The sequence below is a fragment of the Rana temporaria genome, chromosome 7 (genome assembly GCF_905171775.1).
Source record: "Rana temporaria chromosome 7, aRanTem1.1, whole genome shotgun sequence".
In the NCBI taxonomy this organism is placed as follows: Eukaryota; Metazoa; Chordata; class Amphibia; order Anura; family Ranidae; genus Rana; species Rana temporaria.
The window spans coordinates 17,398,880-17,419,788 of NC_053495.1; the positions used below are offsets into that span (position 1 = coordinate 17,398,880).

Sequence of the window (20,909 nt, forward strand, 5' to 3'; positions counted from 1 at the left end):
TATTGTAGGCCGCATCAGCATTATGATTGCCCTCAAAAGGGCCTGGTTGCATCTGTAAGATTAGATGTCCAGCGCATCCCCTCCCCTTTACATTAGATGTCAAGAGCCACCCCACCATCTGAAGTTGAGTCCCCTACATCACAGTGAACCCCCTTTCCTTATGCTGCTGCCTGGAAGAAGCTTGAAAGCAGAAAGTAAGGGGTTTGGAGTAGGACCAGTGGAGGGCTGGAGCTCTCCTGCAGTTGCAGGGGACGTGCGAGGGCCACATAAAATGTCCTGGAGGGCCAGATTCGGCCCGCGGGCCTTTTGTTTGACACCTGTGTTCTAGAGGTTGCTATGGTTCCTTCAGAGGCAGAAATTGCTCCTCGCTTCCTTGTGCAATGAACAATTTTTGCCTCTCAGGTTAGTTCCTACTGACGCCATTAAGCTTTTTAGCTCTCTGTAAGGGGGAAATTCTTCCCAATAACCACAAGTGTAAGGCGCATTCTTCCCACTAATCATCACACTAATGTATCATGAGTTGTAGATATAGTAATTTTTAGCAGGGGTACCCCGAGACCAGAAAGTTATTTCAAGGCTTCCTCTGTACTGAAACGGTTGAGAGAGGCTGGCCTAGAGCAAAGTCGTTTTCATGGTTCTACAACACAACCTTATGTTGACCATGAACATGGCAGTTCTGGAAGGGTTTCATCAACTTTCATTTGAAAAAATGGTTTGTTGAGAAGAGAACTGCCCATTCTTTCTATTTCTAAAACCTGAAAATATTAAACCAAAGGTGGTGGGTTAAGGCACATTATTTTTTAATCGAAAGTTAATGGAAAGTTTTTAGAACTGCCCATTCTTTCTATTTCAAAAACCTGAAAATGGTGGTGGTTTAAGGCACATTATTTTTTAATCGAAAGTTAATGGAAAGTTTTTAGAACTGCCTTGCATGTGGCTGGCATCAGTTTAGTTCTTCTTAAGCCCTGGTTCACACTGGGTACGATTTGGAACGATTTGATCGGCGGCAATTGTCGGCAATGGCACTGTCCTAATCAGTGCGACGCCGCATCTGCGATTTCAAAAAGTAGTTCCGGTACTACTTTTTGCGATTTCGGGCCGCGATTTACATTAAATTGCGGCCAAAATCGCGGCCGCCAAATCGCGGTAAAATCGCGCATTTTACCGCGATTTTGAATTCGCAGCAGTGTGAACCTAGGCTAAAGGTAATAATAGTGCAAGGGAGAGTTATAACGATTGTCGGATTCTTTTTTTGTGTCGTGTCAGTGGAAGGAATAGGGCCTCATTGGTGTCAGTGGGAGGAATAGTGGCCCATCATTGTTGTCAGTGGGAGGAATAGTGCCCCATCATTGGTGTCAGTGGGAGGAACAGTGCCTAGTATCTGGAGAAAGCGTCTCAAGGGCCAGAAAACTGCAAAAAAAAATCCGCATTCACCATATGGGCTGCAGTTTGGTTTAGAAAAAAGCTGCCCTCCAGTAGTGTCTATCACCAAACTGACTACACAACTTACTGGTGGACACACTTTCCTGGGCTTCTCCCAAGTACAAATTTGTTGTACAAAGTGCCTGTGTTCTGTCAGTGGCCACACTCCTGTCTTCTTTACCAAAATGTCTTTCTAACATGTATGTGGAAATTGATTTGTGATGTTTATTGCTTTTAAAGGGCCTAACCAACTTTCTTGTTTTTCTTTTATAGATCTTGGTCGACCTGTCCAGCCCATTCCCCCACGCCTCCCAGCAGTATGAGAACGTACTGGTTCACGAAGGAAACGCCATCCTCAGGGACTTGGTTCTCAGCCCCGAACGCCAGTATATCTACGCTATATCTGAGAAGCAGGTAATGCTGATGGGTTTTAATTTGAATGTGTTTATAAAGTCAGCAAACATCAATGGGCCTATTTTAGAACGCAAGGGGTAATTTGCATTCAATCACAGAATTACTGTAGATGAATTAGATATTTGCTTTCTTTGATCTGATTAATTGCTCATTTACATCTCTGCTCAAATTTATTTATTTTTTAAACATGCACTTTTAAATTGGTCTTTCTGAGATATTTTGCGCTAGGCACAGCGCTTTCTCGAGGAATCTTTAAGAAGGAGCTGTGCCTAGCTGGAAACATGTCAGTATAGACCTTTTTTATTTTAGCTGGCTATTTTTTATAAAGGAAGAATATTCTATGACATCTTGGTGGGTGACATTCTTGTTGCTGGTACAAAGAAGAATTTGTTAAACCTCGTACACACGATAGGTTAACCAGAGGAGAACGGTCTGAAGGACCGTTGTCATAGGTTAACTGATGAAGCTGACTGATGGTTCGTCGCGCCTACACACCATCAGTTAAAAAAACGATCATGTCACAACGCGGCGACGTAAAACACAACGCCGTGCTGAAAAAAACAAAGTTTAATGCTTCCAAGCATGCGTTGACTTGATTCTGAGCATGCGCGGATTTTTACCAATGGTTGTGCCTACTAACGATTGTTTTTTTCCCATCGGTTAGGAATCCATAGGTTAATTTTAAAGCAAGTTGGCTTTTTTTTAACCTATGGGGCCTACACACGATCGGTTTGGACCGATGAAAACGGTCCTTCAGACCGCTGTCCTCTGGTTAACCTATCGTGTGTACGAGGCCTTAGAGTTGTTGTTGTTGCATACACTTTAGGGCAGGGGTGCCCAACCTTTTGAAGAGCGAGGGCCACTTAAGCAACTTGGTAACCATTCGAGGGCCACTATGAGCGGAGCGGGCGGAAGACAGGTCACGGCTACTCTATAGGCCCTCCTATCCGTCCAGATGAAAGGGGATGAATTCTCTTCTGTTTTTCGGATTGGAGGTAGGTGGGCATAAACAGACATCTGTCGCTCTATAGAGGTGAATTAAGGGTTTCATTTGGTCGGGCCGATCTTGTGAAAAGAGCCCAAGACTGCTTTCACACTGATGTGCTGCGGTATACCCACACCGTGGGTGCAGCGTAGTGCACCTATGTCTATCCTGCGGGTTAGCTGAACTTTGCCATAGACTCCACCTGTGGCAAAAGTCGGCACTGTAGAGGAAGCATCGGCTTATGTGGCTCTGCTCCTGCTTTCTTCCTCTACCACCAGCTTCATTCACAACACTGATGCTGTGGTATGGCCGGCAACCTGCGATCTGGGCTTGCCAACCCTCCATTCCAGAGAAGAAGGTCGGGGGCCACATCAGAGAGCTCCGTGGGCCACATGTGGCCCCGGGCCACTGGTTGGCCACCCCTGCTTTAGGGCTTTCTGCTATAATGCATATCCAAAATAATTGCACTGATTACTGTATAAATGACACTGGCAGGGAATGGGTTAACATCAGGACGATCAAAGGGTTAAATGTGTTCCCTCACTGTGTTTTGTTACTGTGTGGGGGAAGTGCTGACAGGAACAACACAGTAATCGCTGTTTCTAATCACTAGGAACAGCAGATCTACATGTTGTCCCCTGTCAGAACAGGGATCTGTCTTGTTTACAGATTCCCGTTCTGCCTCTCTGTACCACGATCACGGGTGGCTGGCAGACATGGCGTCAGGCCGGGCACGCACATTGTCTCCTCCTCTGTGAAAGTACAATGTTTCGCGCAATAAAGCTGCCCTGCCACAGTATATATGCTGTGGGTGGTCTTTAAGTAGTTAAACTAAAATAGTGTGGTGTTTTCCTGTGCAAAAATGTTTTGGGAGTTTGTTGCTTCGGAAATTTTAGTTCATAAGGACAGAATCGGCTGTCAAACGTGTATACACTATCAGAAAATCATACGATCGTTCCTTGGGCTAAATTGTTCGCCCAATGTATTCTTCGGCATATTTTTGGTAAAAAAAAATCGCAATAAGCGTATGTTGATTGGTTTGCGAAAGAGTTATAGCGTCTACAAAATAGGGGGTCGTTTTATGGCATTTTTATTATTATTATTTTTACTAGTAATGGTTGCGATCTACGATTTTTATCGTGACTGCAACATTATGGCGGACACACACTTTTGACGCTGTTTTGGGACCATTGTCATTTATACAGCGATCAGTGCTATACAAATGCACTGATTACTGTGTTATTGACACTGGCAGCGAAGGGGTTAAGTGTGTCATAAGGAGTGATTCTAACTGTGGGGGCGGGGCTTACTGTAACAGGACACTGATCTCTGCTCCCGATGAGAGGGAGCAGAATATTGGTGTCCTGTCACTAGGCAGAACAGGGAGATGGCTTGTTTACAAAGGCATCCCCCCGTTCTGTCGCTCCGTGACACGATCGCGAGACACCGGCGGACATAGAGTCTGCGGGTCCCACGGTCACAAAGACCGCGGCAGACGTGCGCCCACTAGGCGGCAAATTCAAATTAACGTATATTTGTATACGTTGCTTTGCCTGTCCGTGCCATTCTGCCGATGTACAAGTGCGTGAGGCAGGCAAGCAGTTAAAGTGGTTGTAAAGGCACAAGGTTTTTTACCTTCATGCACTCCATGTGTGCAGCAGCCCTCCCGAATACCCCCCCCCCCCCTGAATGAGAGCCTTGCCTCCCATTGGCTCCCACTGTTCATCACAGCCGGGGAGACAGTCAAGAGATGGAGGGAGCGTGGCCAAGCCACCACTCTGAATGGACACACAGAGGCACGAGAGCACACCTGCTGGGGTGACCCCAGAGCAAGCGGCTTGCTGGGGGGGCAGGAGCACTGGCAGGGGACCTGAGAAGAGGAGGATCTGGGCTGCTCTGTGCAAAACTATTACACAGAGCAGGCAAGTATAACATGTTTGTTATTTAGAAAAACAAACAAAAAACAAGGATTTAATATCACTTCTTATTAATCCTCATGAAATGTCAAGAACTAAAGCCAACAGGCTTCAGGGTTCGATTGCTGGTAGTGATGGGGGGAGAATACTGACCAACAAAAGCAAGGAAAGGTTAGACTAGTGTCCAGTATTTTCCCCGGTCACTGCCAGCACCAATGGAGGAGTTTTTGAGTCTCAAAACGTGTCGGCTTTCGCTTCTGCTCTTATAGCGAGAGTAAAAATCTTTTTCCAGACTCTCTTACTAACTTGTGCTGCTCTCCTCATCTGCACTTTGCGTCCCTCACCTGGAACAAGTAGAGATGAGGAATTGCCTTCACCACCCTCTTCCATTGCACCGTTGTAACAGATCCACTTTGTACTATTTTTGTAGCCCTTTTGCACTGATGTCGCTTCGTGTTACTTTGCCGACAATGATTTTCTGCTCCACATTCCACCAGCTATACAGAAAAAAATCATCCGTACAATTGACACATTTGCCTATGAAAGGGCTTTTTATGCGTTTGCTGGGATACAGTTATCGCACAACCATCACTCACTCAACAGAGCGACCTTTGACTTGCTCGCTGTTGCTAGGGGTTTATTTTCCATGGTATGAGAGATTTCATGTAGGTTACTGGTGGTCTCTGGTGTCAGCATTGTTGTCCATGAATTGTGATGCTAATGTATGGTTTTGTTGGGTGAATAAAAAGCATTTAAAATGTGCTTAGAGCAAAGTAAAGGTCCACTGGGGTACGTGAGAGACTGTTTGGGTTTTCCTGTTGGCTTTTTATGTTGGCTCTTGAGATGTTAGACTCTTGATGTCTCTGTTGGTCCATGTCTCCCCCCAAACCCACCCACCCCTCTTTTTTTTTTAAATATAATTTGCTATAGAAACAGAATTGAGAAAGCAAAGGGGAGATTCCCACAGTCACTTAGCAAGTTTGTAGTGGAACTCTTGCCAAAACTTTTTTTTTTTTTAGGTAGAATGGGAAAGATTTCAATTTTTTTAGAGGGGAATACTCACTTTCTTGCTTCAGTTGTCACTAGAACAGGAAGTAATCTCCCTTCCCAGAATTACCTTGCCTTACTGGCAAATACAGACGGGCACACAGGCATTAAATAAATTAGGTTGGGGGTCTAACCCCCCCCCCCCCCCAATTATTTTTTATCTGGAATCATACTTTTAAGGGTCTTTCCGACCCAAAGTGATAATTTACCAAATGTTACTTATAACGTGTAGTTATTACCCCATGGCCAGATCAGGGGAGAAGGGGGGAAGCTTAATTGTTCAGGCTGATGTTATTAGGAAGAAGGCCATTCCTTCTTGATAATATTTTTAGGTTAGATTGTTGCTGTAATAAAAGTATAGGGGCTCCCAAGCTGTGCTAGATGTGGTCACCATTGTGGATGGCAAAGCTCGCCTTCCTAGAGGCAAGGAGCAGAGACTTCAGGTGGTGGGTTCTGTGAACGAACGAGCAATGTATCTTAATCGTATAGTACAGGACACAGGCAAAATATTCATAGATCCTGGATATATGCTTGTACCTTCAGATGATTTGACATGGGCAATGCTTTCGAGGACAGAGCCACTGTGCATCCTCTATAACACCACCCCACTCCACGGAGTCAGATTTTTTTTTTGTGAGTCCTACAGTAAGTTTTTTTGCGAGTAACCGAAGGTGACGGCCCTCTTCTTCTTCATGGAAAAATCTCTTAGCCAACTAGGGGTTATTCTCATTTTTTTATAATCAGATTCTTCAGTCAAATCCTCAGTCATTAAAACCTCAGGTAGAAGCAGTGCTTATGGATCGGCACAACCTTGGTAAAGCCTTGGGAACCGTACCCTGACCCAACAATGTGGGGGCAGTCTGTGATGTTGCCTTGGGTGCAAGACCCTGCACAGGTGTTTTCCTCAGCTTGTAGTCAGCCACTAGATATGCTATACAGGTCCTGGGCCATATTCCATCTCTCTGGGACATATTTCCTGAAGACCACTTCAGAGGTATGCCCACTGTGACAGGCAAAGTGTGTACTTCATATACAATCAAGCTTTGTGGACGAGAAAGATAATCACCCTATATCTATAAAGTGGATGTAGTTTTAAAGTGACCCTTTGGATCCTATTGCACTTGTTCGATAAGGGATCCTTATTTTCAGATAAGTGATAGTGTTTTTTTCAGCCAGTTAGAATTAAACGTTCTACACTGTGTGGCCCAAACTAAAATTACAGGTGCCTCTCAAGGCTCCAACAGGTCCTCTTATGTAGAAACCGCTTGAAGTGCAGACAAGGACAGAGCTCATCCCAGCTTTATGCCCCGTACACACGGTCGGAGTTTCCGACAAGAAAAGTCTGATGTGAGCCTTTGGTCGGAAATTCCGACCGTGTGTAGGCTCTTTTGGACTTTTCCTGACGGAATTTCCGCCAACAAAAAATTGAGAGCTGGTTGTCAAATTTTCCGATGGGGGAAAAAAAAACAATCGGAAATTCCAGTCGTCTGTACCAATTCCGACGGAAAAAATTCCGAGGCATGCTCGGAAACAATTCGACGCATGCTTGGAAGCATTGAACTAAATTTTCTCAGCTCGTTGTACGTCACTGCGTTCTTGACGGTCGAAAGTTTAGAGAACTTTTGTGTGGCTGTTTAGTATGCAAGCCAAGCTTGAGCAGAATTCCGTCAGAAAAAACATCCAAAGTTTTTCTGACGGAAAATCAGATCGTGTGTACGCGGCATTGGACATCTAATTGAAAAGTGCTGAAAGTCACACATCTCTGCAAAATCCAGTTAGAAGGTGTATGACGGGCCTCAGAGATGTGGGACTTCCAGGACTTTTCCTTTTCCATTGACATTTACAGCCTTTTTTTTTTGTGTGATTGAAGCCTAAAATATTCTGTCTCCTTTTTATCTACATATTTTATTTGATTTTTTTAAGGTGAGGATTGCTAAGGGTTGTAAGAAAACTCTTCTCACTTTCACAGTTCAGTATAATAAAAAAAGAAACCTGTAAATCCTCCTGTTCCTGTGAATCAAAGTTCAGAAGCCTGTAGAACCTGACGTGATTTTCAGTCTTCGACTTCCGTTGTCAGTTGGATAATTGTACATTCTTCCCAATCTCACTCTTTCTCCGCTTCCTCCATCTCTTCTTGCGCTCCTGTTGTTGATTAAAGGGCCTACGTCAAACAGACTTACAGCTGCCAGCGTCCTTTCCTAGGAGCTGTCTGCAAAAAAAGAGAGTATAACAAACAGAAAAGTAAGCAGGTGACAAGGCCTTGTCAGCCAAGGCGCCATCATTAGGATGTGAAGAAGGCAGTCCTGATTGGACGCCTCATCTCAGGATGGAGGAGAAGTGGCAGTAAAGGAGAGCGCCAAGGAAGAAGTCCTCTTCGTTGTTATCCATGCATGTGACTTTCTTGGTTGGAGACTGGATGGCTGACAGCTTCGCTCTCCTTTTACTTCTGGCTTTGATGGATTGGAGGATCTCAGAACCGTAAGGGCCCCCTTTTTTTTTTTCTCTATCGATGTGTGACAGCCTCTCTGTTCTGTTCAGCTTCCCGCGGCCCCCTCCTGTGCCTGCCAGGAGGAACTTCTGAGGTGTTTCAGACAATCCTCTGACAGCTGTGGGGGGTTTTCACACCTCGTACAACCCCCCCAGAGGGACATCTCTTGTGAAGGGTTCTCTGTGCGCCATTGCTGAGAGGGCTGTTGTATAAATAGCATATGAGCGCACACAGATTTATGTCATCTCTCTTGAACAAACTTCTTTTTCTGCATCCTAAAGCTGGAGAAAGTGACAGTACGAAGGGTTTTGTACTCCCACCGCTGGCCTCCCTGAACGGGAAGAAATATGGATTTAAGCGAATTGTCTGGGGAGTAACAGGACAGCTTTAAATGCAAAAAGCAACAAGTTGGAAGAATAGGTTTTGAAAGTTTTTGCTGCTATGTTTATATATGTATAAAACAATAGTGCAACCCTAAAATTCAAAACGTGATGAACTAGTGCAAATCAATGAATAAGATGAGAGTTGAATGTCCACTAAGGTGATCCAAGTATCTGTGCAATCATATAAAAGTTTATCAAGATAAGAAGTCCCACAAGCCGTGAAGAAAGCAAGAGCAAATGGGTGACACCGACCAAAATTAAGGCGTGCTTACCAGATAGTATGCGACCCCCTAATAAGAGCAGTCACATAAACGTTATTTACAAAAGCCAAGCCAAACGAACCAAATCTCAATTGCTTTCCCTATCTTTGGATGACCGGGTAGCGTGGAAGCAGATGACCATAAACCAGGAAATATAGCCCTTAAATGTAACTCCCCTGTGGGGTGAGATTGAATCACCAGGCATGTATTGAAGAAGTAACTGACATAGCGTGATACTGTTTAAAATCAATTTAATGTGGTAAGAAGTAATACTTAAAAAAAAAAAATATCTTTAGAACAAGCGTGTAGATAAATTTGGTTGTTTTCCAGAAACCAAAATGGCCGACCTTCACTTGGGCATGCGTGGTAACTTGTGCGGGTAGATCCATTTGATGCGTTTTGTCATACATGACGTCATCAGGCACGATGGTGCCCCTGATGTTGCGTATGACGAAAACGCATCGGCTGGGTCAACAGGGACTTGCCAAGGATCAACCCATCTATAGGCGGGCTTGTACTGAAGTCAATTTATTGATTGACTTCAGTACAACCTGTCAGACTTTTTTGCATGCGATCACTGCTGGCGGCCAAAGCCAGTGACCATTGTGTTATGCCGGCATGGAAGGTTCCCCACGCTCCCCACCGGCAAAGCACAATGGCGCTACGGGAGGGATTGAATGTGTTGATGGGAGAATCAAGCAATAAAATTGCATAATGGCTTGCTTTAGGTGAGTATATCTGCCTTCACCAGATAAGAGAAGGGGGGGGGGGAGAGAGTAAAGGATAGGTGAGAGGGAGAGATGTACAGTTGATTATTTTTTTTTCTCAGATTGGGGCTTTAAAAGCCATTCTTAAACAATGCTGGAAACTTTTTAGATTCGTACATGTAGTCAGATGAAGGAAAATTTCGAACAAGCTCCCAAAACTTCCCTTGATGTTCACCCAACAGTAGCTTAAACCATAGAAATGCAGAAGCACGAGACCGATACCGGATAAAAGATCATTTTAATAGTTTAGTTAAAAAAAAAAGTCATATTAAAAACGGCCAACGCTTTTCAGGGCTCAACATTTGGATGACCTCTGAGAAAACAGTGAATTTACAGATATATATTAGAACGAGTATTGAACTCTCATTGGGTAAGAACTTGACAAGAGTTGTTGATCATCAGTGGGGAACTCATTGGTAGACCTGTGTTCTGTTGCCTGTTCTGTGTATTGGGGCTTTTCCGATTTTTGTTACGGTTGGTGAAGGCTCTTAAACAACAGTTTATGACCTTTTCTATAGATCTCCTCGAATTGTTGCAGAGCAGGACTTGAGAGTGGGACAAGCATACTAAAGTTTGATCAGAAACCCATAAAGGGTCCTTGTCAAACCTAAATTCTTGTTGATGTAAATATTTATAAAAATTTTAGGACATTTTGGTATTTGGTCATCTTCCACCATCTTCTGTATTTGTATAATTGGGCCTCCACATTTGGGAACACTTCAGATTCGTAGTTTTCTTTTCGTGAACTTTTCTCTCCATAAATCACATGTTGGTCTGTATGGGCCACTTGGGAGGAAGCAGGAAGTACTACAATCCTGAGAGTTTGTGGTCTATATGTTACATACATTCATTACATATATAATTGGATTCTTCCTGGTTCTAAAGTTCCAGCTGTAGAAAATGATTTGGTTTTCTTCAAAACTGTGAAAGTTGATATTAAAAAGGATTGAATACTACCCCCCCCTCTCTCTCTCTCTCTCTTTATTTATTTATTTATTTATATATATATATATATATATATATATATATATATATATATATATATATATATATATATATATATATCTTTATATCTTTCCCATTGAATGCCTATAACTTGACTTCATAGAGACTGTCTCTTACCGGACCGGCAGGGACCTTATTTTTGATGATCAGTTCTGTGGATTTGCAAGATACTGGCCAGTTCAGCCACATGTTCTGCTGACTAATTCATGTGGCAGCCTCATGTGCCTTTGGCCACCATCTTTTGATTGGTAAGCATGGGGTTTAGCAGCTGGTCTGATTCATCTCTTTTCTGTGATGTCAGAAATAGACTATCTCAGAGCTCATCCTTTAGGGGGGCTGGACCGTGACCATTGGGTGTCAGTGGGACGAATTTTGCCCCATCGTTGGTGTCGGTGGGACGAATTTTGCCCCATCGTTGGTGTCGGTGGGACAAATTTTGCCCCATCGTTGGTGTCGGTGGGACGAATTTTGCCCCATCGTTGGTGTCGGTGGGACGAATTTTGCCCCATCGTTGGTGTCTGTGGGACGAATTTCGCCCCATCGTTGGTGTCGGTGGGATGAATTTTGCCCCATCGTTGGTGTCGGTGGGATGAATTTTGCCCCATCGTTGGCACGAATTTTGCCCCATCGTTGGCACAAATTTTGCCCCATCGTTGGTAAGATTGGTGCCCCTTTTTTGGTGTTGGAGGGGGAATTTATGCCCTGTTGGTATCACTGGATGAAATGGTGCTCCAATGGGCAGGATAAAGGCAAGCAAAGGGCCTCATCTGGCCTTGGGCAGCTGTTTGGAGACGGATTGACTAATGCATGCAGTGTTAATGCAGTGAGAGCCTCGTCTGTGTAGGTTCTCTTTTGTACAGGTCATTGTATATCAGTCAAACCAAATCCATTGAGTGGCTTCTTCCCTGTGTCTATAGAGGAGCAACATGGCCACCCTTGGACAACAACATTGTCAATTAGTAAAGAGGGTAGCGTTGGATGAACAAGTAGATTTAGATGTACCTAAGAGCCAATCTTACTCTTCTGATTTATGATTGCAGGGTCACAGAGTGGACTGACTCATTGCTTGATATCATTTTATATTTTAAAGTGAACCTGTCTTAAAGTGAGTTTTTTTAAGCACTTTCAGTGGCAAATGTAACACTTACTATTTATATAACTTCTTTATCTTTTAATCCTCCCCTATGTTCCAGTTTAAACTGGTGTCATGACCTCCGCTCCAAGTTTCCCATTTTCAGGGTGGCTCCTTTCTATTGCAGTACCCTATGGAACCATCCTTGTATGCAGGTATGGAGTTGCTCCTCCTTAAACTGTGTGCATCAAAATGAACACACAGCCCAGGATGGCAAGGCACTCGCCTGCTCCTCTGCCTCCCCTCTTCAAGCTCAGAATGACTGGAGACTGCACTGTCCACTATTAACTCTCTTCTGTGAAGGCTGGAAGTTCAGGGAAGCAGCGTTGAGTGAGAATTTTGAAAAAAAGTAGTTGACTGGGGCGTGTTTATTTTTATTGTGCGCAATTTGTTAAAAATTGATATCGAGCATGTGTCTGTAATACTGCCCATTTCTACGCCTAAATTTTCTTCCAGTTCTTACTGTTCCTGTAAAGACATCATCCCCTCCGACCATTTTGTATTCATCGGACTGTCCTTCCAGTCGGATCTTGGCCCAGCTCCATGATCTCTTCAAGAGAAATAGAGAATTAGCAAGAACCCGGACAATGCATGTCTACCACTATTGAGCAGGTCTGCTTTTTTGGGACCCTTCCAGAAGCATCCCCTTTTCTTAATCCGTTAGATTTGGATACCATCCAAGCTGCTCTCGGAGGGAGATAAGGAATTTCAGAGAAGTTTATTTGTGAGATTAAGATCGATGGGCTTGCTGGCAGCTTTTTTCAAGCAACAAAAAAAAGGAGAGGGAGATCGAACGGGAAATTTCTTTGAGGACTCGGAAATTAGATTTGGAGCCATTTTTCAAATTCCTCTTTAAGTTAAGGCAGGAAGTTTTCTGTGGAGTTGTAGAAACAAGACAAGTTTTCTTTACTTAGTACATTTCATTTTAGAAGACCTGGACTGAGTCGATGGTTATGGCAGGAGATAGGAAGACCTGGACTGAGCCGATGGTTATGGCAGGAGATGGGAAGACCTGGACTGAGTCGATGGTTATGGCAGGAGATGGGAAGACCTGGACTGAGACGATAGTTATGGCAGGAGATGGGAAGACCTGGACTGAGACGATAGTTATGGCAGGAGATGGGAAGGCCTGGACTGAGCATGGCAGGAGATGGGAAGACCTGGACTGAGCCGATGGTTATGGCAGGAGATGGGAAGACCTGGACTGAGTCGATGGTTATGGCAGGAGATGGGAAGACCTGGACTGAGACGATGGTTATGGCAGGAGATGTGAAGACCTGGACTGAGCCGATGGTTATGGCAGGAGATGGGAAGACCTGGACTGAGTCGATGGTTATGGCAGGAGATGGGAAGACCTGGACTGAGTCGATGGTTATGGCAGGAGATGGGAAGGCCTGGACTGAGCCGATGGTTATGGCAGGAGATGGGAAGACCTGGACTAAGACGATGGTTATGGCAGGAGATGGGAAGACCTGGACTGAGCCGATGGTTATGGCAGGAGATGGGAAGACCTGGACTGAGTCGATGGTTATGGAAGGAGATGTGTAGCATAGATCAGTACTGGGCTAAGTTGCGACCTAACTGTTTGGGCTGCTAAATCCAAATGTATCTTCTAGTGACCAGTGCTGTGATTCTTGCAGGTTATTATTTAATGTAGTCCTAAAGCCAAAGCCCATCTTTTTCATTTTGTAAAGATTAAAGGAGTTGTAAAGTAAAAATAGTTTTCACCTTTAATGCAATCTATGCATTAAGGTGAAAAAACATCTGATGCTGCCGCCGCCCCCTCCGAGCACCCGTTATACTTACCTGACCCCTCGAAATTCCCGCGCTCGGTCCCGAGATCCTCTTTGGCACTCAGCCTGGCCGCTAATTGGCTAGAGCGGATGGATTGAGAGCAGCGCAGCCATTGGCTGGCGCTGCTGTCAATCGCATCCAGTGACGCGGCACGGCCGAGTGATACAGTGAACGGCTATGGCCGCTTGCTGTATCACGGGAGCGCGCCCACAATTACTCACCACCATGCGAGCTCTCTCGCATGAGTGTGGTCAGTACTTACGGGGAGGACCAGAGACAGCCGCCGAGGGACCCCAGAAGACGAGGATCGGGATTACTCTGTGCAAAACGAACTGTAATTGGTAGTCACCATCAGCTCTCAACCAAGACCAATGTGCAGTGCCACTGCCGCCCTCTTGAGATCGGGGGAATCTTGAGATCACATGAACAAAAGCAGAATTGCACAAAGGCCTAGTGGATTATCATTAAGGATGAGCTCCTGTGTGTTCGCACAGCCCACGTGGAGAACCTGCCAGGAAGTCGGCTTTGTGCTGCGCTAATCGCAGGCAGTGAGACATTTCCTGATCTCTGCAGCCGCACATTGGGACAATGTCTCACTGCCTGTGATTAGCGCAGTGCCGACGACCTGGCGGGCTCTGCACGTGCGGTGCGTGAACACGCCGGAGCTCATCCTTATTTACCATCAACACTTCATTAGGAAATGAAAACCAATAAGTGCATGCTCACAAAAGCCAATGGTTAAGCAGTGTAGCGCATAAAATCAGGTTCTCAATCCGCAAATTAAATTTTACGGCAACCCAGTGCGTTCCAAGTTCCAAATTCTTCATTGGGCTACGTCAAACGCTTTGAAGAAGACTGCCATGGCTGAAAAATGTTGGCTATGTGCCACGTTTAATGTCGCCTGATAAAGAACTTGGAATGCTCCGGGTTGCCGGCTAATTTCTTGTATGGATTGACGCCTTGGGAGCGTGCACTGCAGCCATGAGCACCAGCCCTTGACAATCTATGTGGTAACAGACCAGTTGAGCGTGGGTAAAGTTATTTTTTGGTAAACCTAGGTTCCACCGTTTGACTTCTGGCTCCACCTCGGAGTCGCAACCAGCTGCCCATGTCTGCACTGCCCAACGCTCCAGTGCTGGAGGAGCAGATAGTTGAACTGTGACTGATCATTACTTCTCTCTGCTTGGAGCAGATTGAGAACTGAGCAATCGGTGGTTATGTGATCACTCGGTTCTGAGTATTAGAGCCAATGTGGGACAGCTGCATTTATATGTGAGTATGTATGTATTTCTTTTACTTTATCGTTCGAACCCATCAGTGCCGCCTTATCAGTGTCGCCTCATCAGCACACATCAATCAAAGAGAAAAATTACCTGTTTACAATTTTTTTTAACACACTGAATTTTTTTTTGAGGGGGGGGGGTGTGTTTTGTTTGTTGGTATTTTTTCGTTTTTTTTTTTTTTTACTTAGAAAAAAATATAATAAACCCAACAGTGAGTAAGACCCCTTTCACAATGGGGTGTTTTTCAGGCTCTTTAGCGTTAAAAAAAAAGTGCCTGTAAAGCGCATGAAAGACGCTGCATCTGCAATCCCAATGTAAAAGCCAGAGTGCTTTCACACTGAGGCGCTGGCAGGGCGTAAAAAAAAAAGTCCTGCAAGCAGCTTCTTTGCAGGGCTTTAGGAGTGTTGAATACACCGCTCCTAAAGCGTCCCTTCCCATTGAGGTGCTTTTTTTTATTTTTTAACGCCAAAGCGCCTGAAAAACGCCCCAGTGTGAACGGGGTCTTGGCAGCGCTTTACCAGCGTTTTTCCGGCGTTGGCAGTGTGAAAGGGCTCTGAAAGCACTCAGGCTTTCACATTGGGATTGCAGATAAGGCTTCTTTTAGGAGCTTCTTTTTTTAACGCCTGAAAAACGCCCCAGTGTGAAAGGGGTCTTAATACCACCAAAAGAAAGCTCTCTTTGTGGGGAAAAATATAAAAATGTAATTTGGGGTACAGCATTGCATGACCGCGCAATTGTCATTCAAAGTGTGCGAGTGCTGGAATCTAAAAATTGGTCTGGGCATGAAAGGGGGTTTAAGTGCCCAGTAAGCAAGTGGTTAAACCTTTAGACTTTCTTTCTGTTAGACGTGGCATCCATATAACGCGTGTATGTTTCAATCTATATATAAAATTTCTATGATTTTTTTTTTCACCACGCCGGGGTGCTCTGGATTCATAATTCAGGTGAAGCACCGCCACATTAAACCCGATACCGGCCACATTTAATTTCGAGGTGGCAGACGCAAGGGGCAGCTCCCTCTTGCACCTCTATTTAACGCACCAAGTATACTAAAGATATATTAGTAACGATCTGAAGAGGTCTGTATGGCCGGATCAATAGTCTTCCAACAAGCAATCCTATTTTCTCATTCCACAGGGAACCCAACTAGATGAAAGCGTATCTCGTCGCCCCCCCCCCCCCCCCTCCTTCAATTGTCCCCACCGTGCAGGATACTGTTGGAGGCCTAGAGAGCATCAGGCAGCCTAGAAGGGTTGCAGGCATTCCATTAATTGCTCCTTCTACATTTGATTAAAATCCTTCATGGCCCTTCAAGCTCACTTACAACTGTGCATTTAATTACATTCTCTGCTGCCCTGATAACTGTAACCCCCGATCAAATATTTCACTTTATTAACAAAGGGGGACAGCCATCCAGCCAGCTATAGTTCAAGCAGGGGCGCTCGAGGGATAAAAAGAAGAAAAAAAAAAAGAAATAAACCTTCAAAAAGTAAAAGAAGAAAAGAAAATCTCTTCAGATTTTCAGGAAAAGAAGAGTTTTTGCATTATTAAGCAATACTCTCTTATTGGATGAACGGCTGTAGTAAGACGGAAACGTACAACAAAAAGCATCTAAAAATAGCCAAAATCTGGACTTTGAAGAAAGAGTTTCACGAATAGGGACTGAAAATTCACGTCTACTGTGCGAAGATAATTTGGAGTAATCTTAACCACTTCAGCCCCGGACCATTTGGCTGGCCAAAGGCCAGGCCACTTTTTGTGATTCGGCACTGCGTCGATTTAAATGACAATTGCGCGGTCGTGCGACGTGGCTCCCAAACAAAATTGGCGTGTTTTTTCCCCCCCACAAATAGTTTTCTTTTGGTGGTATTTGATCACCTCTGCAGTTTTTATTTTTTGCGCTATAAACAAAAATAGAGCGACAATTTTGAAAAAATTCTATTTTTTTTTACTTTTTGCTATAATAAATACCCCCAAAATATATATATAAATTCCACAGTTTAGGCCGATACGTATTCTTCTACATATTTTTGGTTAAAAAAAATCTCTTAGGCCTCGTACACACGACCGAACATGTCTGCTGAAACTGGTCCGCAGACCAGTTTCAGCGGACAGATCCGACCGTGTGTACAGCCTAGCAGACAGATTTCCAGCAGACAAAAGTTTTAAAGCATGCTTTAAAACTTGTCGGCTAGAAACCCGTCCGTCCGACCTGTCCGCTGGTTAGTACACCTAACCAGTGGACAGAAATCTCCCGCATGCGTCGAATGGATTTGACGCATGCGTGGAAGTATTTTGCTTCCTGGTTTGCTGACGTGGCGGCGTCAACGTCACCGCCACGTCACCGCCACGTGGCCGCGCTGTCTGTCCGCGGGGATTTCGGTTTGATGGTGTGTACAACCATCAGACCGAAATCTCCGAGCGGACATGTCCCCTCGTCTGTTCGGGGCCTCAGCGTTTGGTTTGTGCAAAAGTTTATAGCATCTACAAAATAGGGGATAGTTTTATGGTATTTTTATTATTTTTGTTTTTTACTAGTAATGGTGGCATTCAGCGATTTTTTTTATTTTTTATATATAGTGTGACTGCAACATTATGGTGGACACATCAGACACTTTTGACACCATTTTGTCATTTTTGCAGCGATCAGTGCTATAAAAATGCACAGATTTACTGTAAAAAAATTCACTTTGTAAATCAGACTTCATGTTGCTAAACCCGGGACTCTGCATTCTCTATATCTGGTCTCCCACAGAACATGGAAATGCAATTATTTTCGTCAATCTAAACTGCTAAAATACCTTTTCTCATCAGCAGCATATAGCAGTCTTGTGACTTCTATCAGTGTCTGGTTAAAGCTTGTAGGAGGAGTTTTCATTCTCCTCTGTCCTATGAGGATGCAGGACCCCTGACACTCCGGACAGTGCTGATCGGCTCTGTGCTGATCACATGCCCCTACTCCAAAAAAAAAAGGACTCGGTACTCTCAGGGGATGGATTGGGGACAGTAAAAAAGTAAAAAAAAAAAGGGGAGAATCAAACTGCTTTTTTACACAATGCAGAGGATTAACCCATTATACAGTGAGTATAATGAGAATGCTTAACATATACAGACTGGCCCGGATTCAGGTAGAATTGCGCATTATTTACGGAGGCGCAGGGCAACGTTTTTGCCCTGCGCCCCCGCAAATTTGCTCCGCTGCCCTTGATTCACGGAGCAGAAGCTCCGTAAATTGTGCCGGCAAAATGCCCGGCGCAAGAGCACGTAATTTAAATGATCCCGTAGGGGGCGGGAATCATTTAAATTAGGCGCGTTCCCGCGCCGATCGTAGAGTGCATGCTCCGTCGGGAAACTTTCCCGACGTGTGTTGCGGAAAATTACGTCGCAAGGACGTCATTTGCTTCAAAGTGAACGTGAATGGCGTCCAGCGCCATTCACGATTTACTTACGCAAACTACGTAAAATTCAAATTTCGCGACGCGGGAACGATGGGTATACGTAACATGGGCTGCCCCTGCTAATGGCAGGGGCAGCCTTGCGCGAAAACCGCCGTACGTAAACGACGTAAATTGCGTACGCAGGGCTCGCGCAGCGTTGTGAATCGGTGTTAGTATGCAATTTGCATACTATACACTGAGCACAACGGGAACGCCACCTAGCGGTCATCGCAAGAATGCAGCCTAAGATATGCGGGCATAAGAGCCTTATGCCGCGCAGATCTTAGGCTGCAGTCGGCGTAACAAGGTTCCTGAATCAGGAGCACTCGTTACGCCGGGGCAAGTAAGCAATTGCGCTGTGTAACCTATGGTTACACAGGCGCAATTGCTTCTTGAATCTACCCCACTGATTTTACTGTTGCGGGTTTAGGAACATTTTAATTCTTATAATAATTAATATTTTATAATATTTTAACATTTGTCTACACGAAGGGGAAAAAAAACTTTCCACCTAGAACTTGGTTAAAAAAACGAAGTCATGTCCTAGTAAACGTAAAGGCTACATTATGAATATTGATTGAACTCAGTTTGGAATCCTCCGCTGTGCCTAGGCGGTCAGGTACATGTAAAAGTAGGACACAGCTTCAGGCCTTCTCTATAAATAATTGTCCCTGACCGTTTCCCGCTGTGCCCCCCATCCGATGCTGACTTTTAAATGGAATATATATTGTCTCCTTCAAGCCTGTCACCCATTTTATTGATTGGCCGCCGTGCAATCTCCTCTAAACATGCCGTGGATCCGGATAACCTTCTCCATCTTCCCGTTCCTCCTGTCCCCGGGAACACGGAACTCCGGGTGAGGCACCCTGGCGATGGGGACAGGTGGCACACGAAGGTGTCCTTCATAAGACAGATTATCTGGCCTAGATTTGTGGCCCAGTGATGCATTGAAGTTGCTTTATCTAGTAAGGTTGGGAGTCCAGCTGTGCGTCCTACTTCCATGTGTCTCATGCTTCGTTAAATTGTCCTTCTAATGCCCTGGTAATCTGTTGTCCTCATAATGACACCATATTTCATTGCCCCCCCCCCCAATGTTATTACTAGTACACGAATATGCGTATGGGCTTGCGATCAACGCTAGGTGTCAGTTCAGCCATGTTGAATGGTGGTATGTTTGAAACCCAAGTTGGAGTTATTCCCTTTCTCTACCGGTGACTTGATTCCCTTTCTCTACCGGTGACTTGATTCCCTTTTCTACCGGTGACTTGATTCCCCTTTTCTACCGGTGACTTGATTCCCCTCTTCTACCGGTTACTTGATTCCCCTCTTCTACCGGTGACTTGATTCCCCTCTTCTACCGGTGACTTGATTCCCCTCTTCTACCGGTGACTTGATTCCCCTCTTCTACCGGTGACTTGATTCCCCTCTTCTACCGGTGACTTGATTCCCCTCTTCTACCGGTGACTTGATTCCCCTCTTCTACCGGTGACTTGATTCCCCTCTTCTACCGGTGACTTGATTCCCCTCTTCTACCGGTGACTTGATTCCCCTCTTCTACCGGTGACTTGATTCCCCTCTTCTACCGGTGACTTGATTCCCCTTTTTCTACCGGTGACTTGATTCCCCTTTTTCTACCGGTGACTTGATTCCCCTTTTTCTACCGGTGACTTGATTCCCCTTTTTCTACCGGTGACTTGATTCCCCTTTTTCTACCGGTGACTTGATTCCCCTTTTTCTACCGGTGACTTGATTCCCCTTTTTCTACCGGTGACTTGATTCCCCTTTTTCTACCGGTGACTTGATTCCCCTTTTTCTACCGGTGACTTGATTCCCCTTTTTCTACCGGTGACTTGATTCCCCTTTTTCTACCGGTGACTTGATTCCCCTCTTCTACCGGTGACTTGATTCCCCTCTTCTACCGGTGACTTGATTCCCCTTTTTCTACCGCTGACTTGATTCCCCTTTTTCTACCGCTGACTTGATTCCCCTTTTCTACCGGTGACTTGATTCCCCTTTTCTACCGGTGACTTGATTCCCCTTTTCTACCGCTGACTTGATTCCCCTTTTTCTACCGCTGACTTGATTCCCCTTTTCTACCGGTGACTTGATTCCCCTTTTCTACCGCTGACTTGATTCCCTTTTTTCTACCGGTGACTTAAAGGGGTTGTAACGGTACAATTTTTTTCCCCCTAAATATCTTCCTTTACCTTAGTGCAGTCCTCCTTCACTTACCTCATCCTTCCATTTTGCTTTTAAATGTCCTTATTTCTTCTGAGAAATCCTCACTTCCTGTTCTTCTGTCTGTAACTCCACACAGTAATGCAAGGCTTTCTCCCTGGTGTGGAGTGACATGCTCGCCCCCTCCCTTGGACTACAGGGGAGTCAGGACGCCCACTAACACACGGCTCCTTTCTCTGCAATGTAGAGAGCGTCCTGACACTCCTGTAGTCCAAGGGAGGGGGCGAGCACAACACTCCACACCAGGGAGAAAGCCTTGCATTACTGTGTGGAGTTAGACAGAAGAACAGGAAGTGAGGATTTCTCAGAAGAAATAAGGACATTTAAAAGCAAAATAG

At 44.9% G+C, this 20,909-nt stretch overlaps 1 protein-coding gene across 3 annotated transcripts in view; it reads left to right on the forward strand.

Moving 5' to 3' along the window:
* PLXNA1 (plexin A1) overlaps positions 1-20,909 on the forward strand; it is a 460,603-nt gene that overhangs the window by 245,338 nt on the left and 194,356 nt on the right. For all 3 annotated transcript variants that reach the window (XM_040358985.1, XM_040358987.1, XM_040358986.1), the window contains exon 4: positions 1,696-1,836. In XM_040358985.1, coding sequence (XP_040214919.1) covers positions 1,696-1,836 — 141 coding nt within the window. The remainder of the gene's footprint in view (positions 1-1,695; positions 1,837-20,909) is intronic.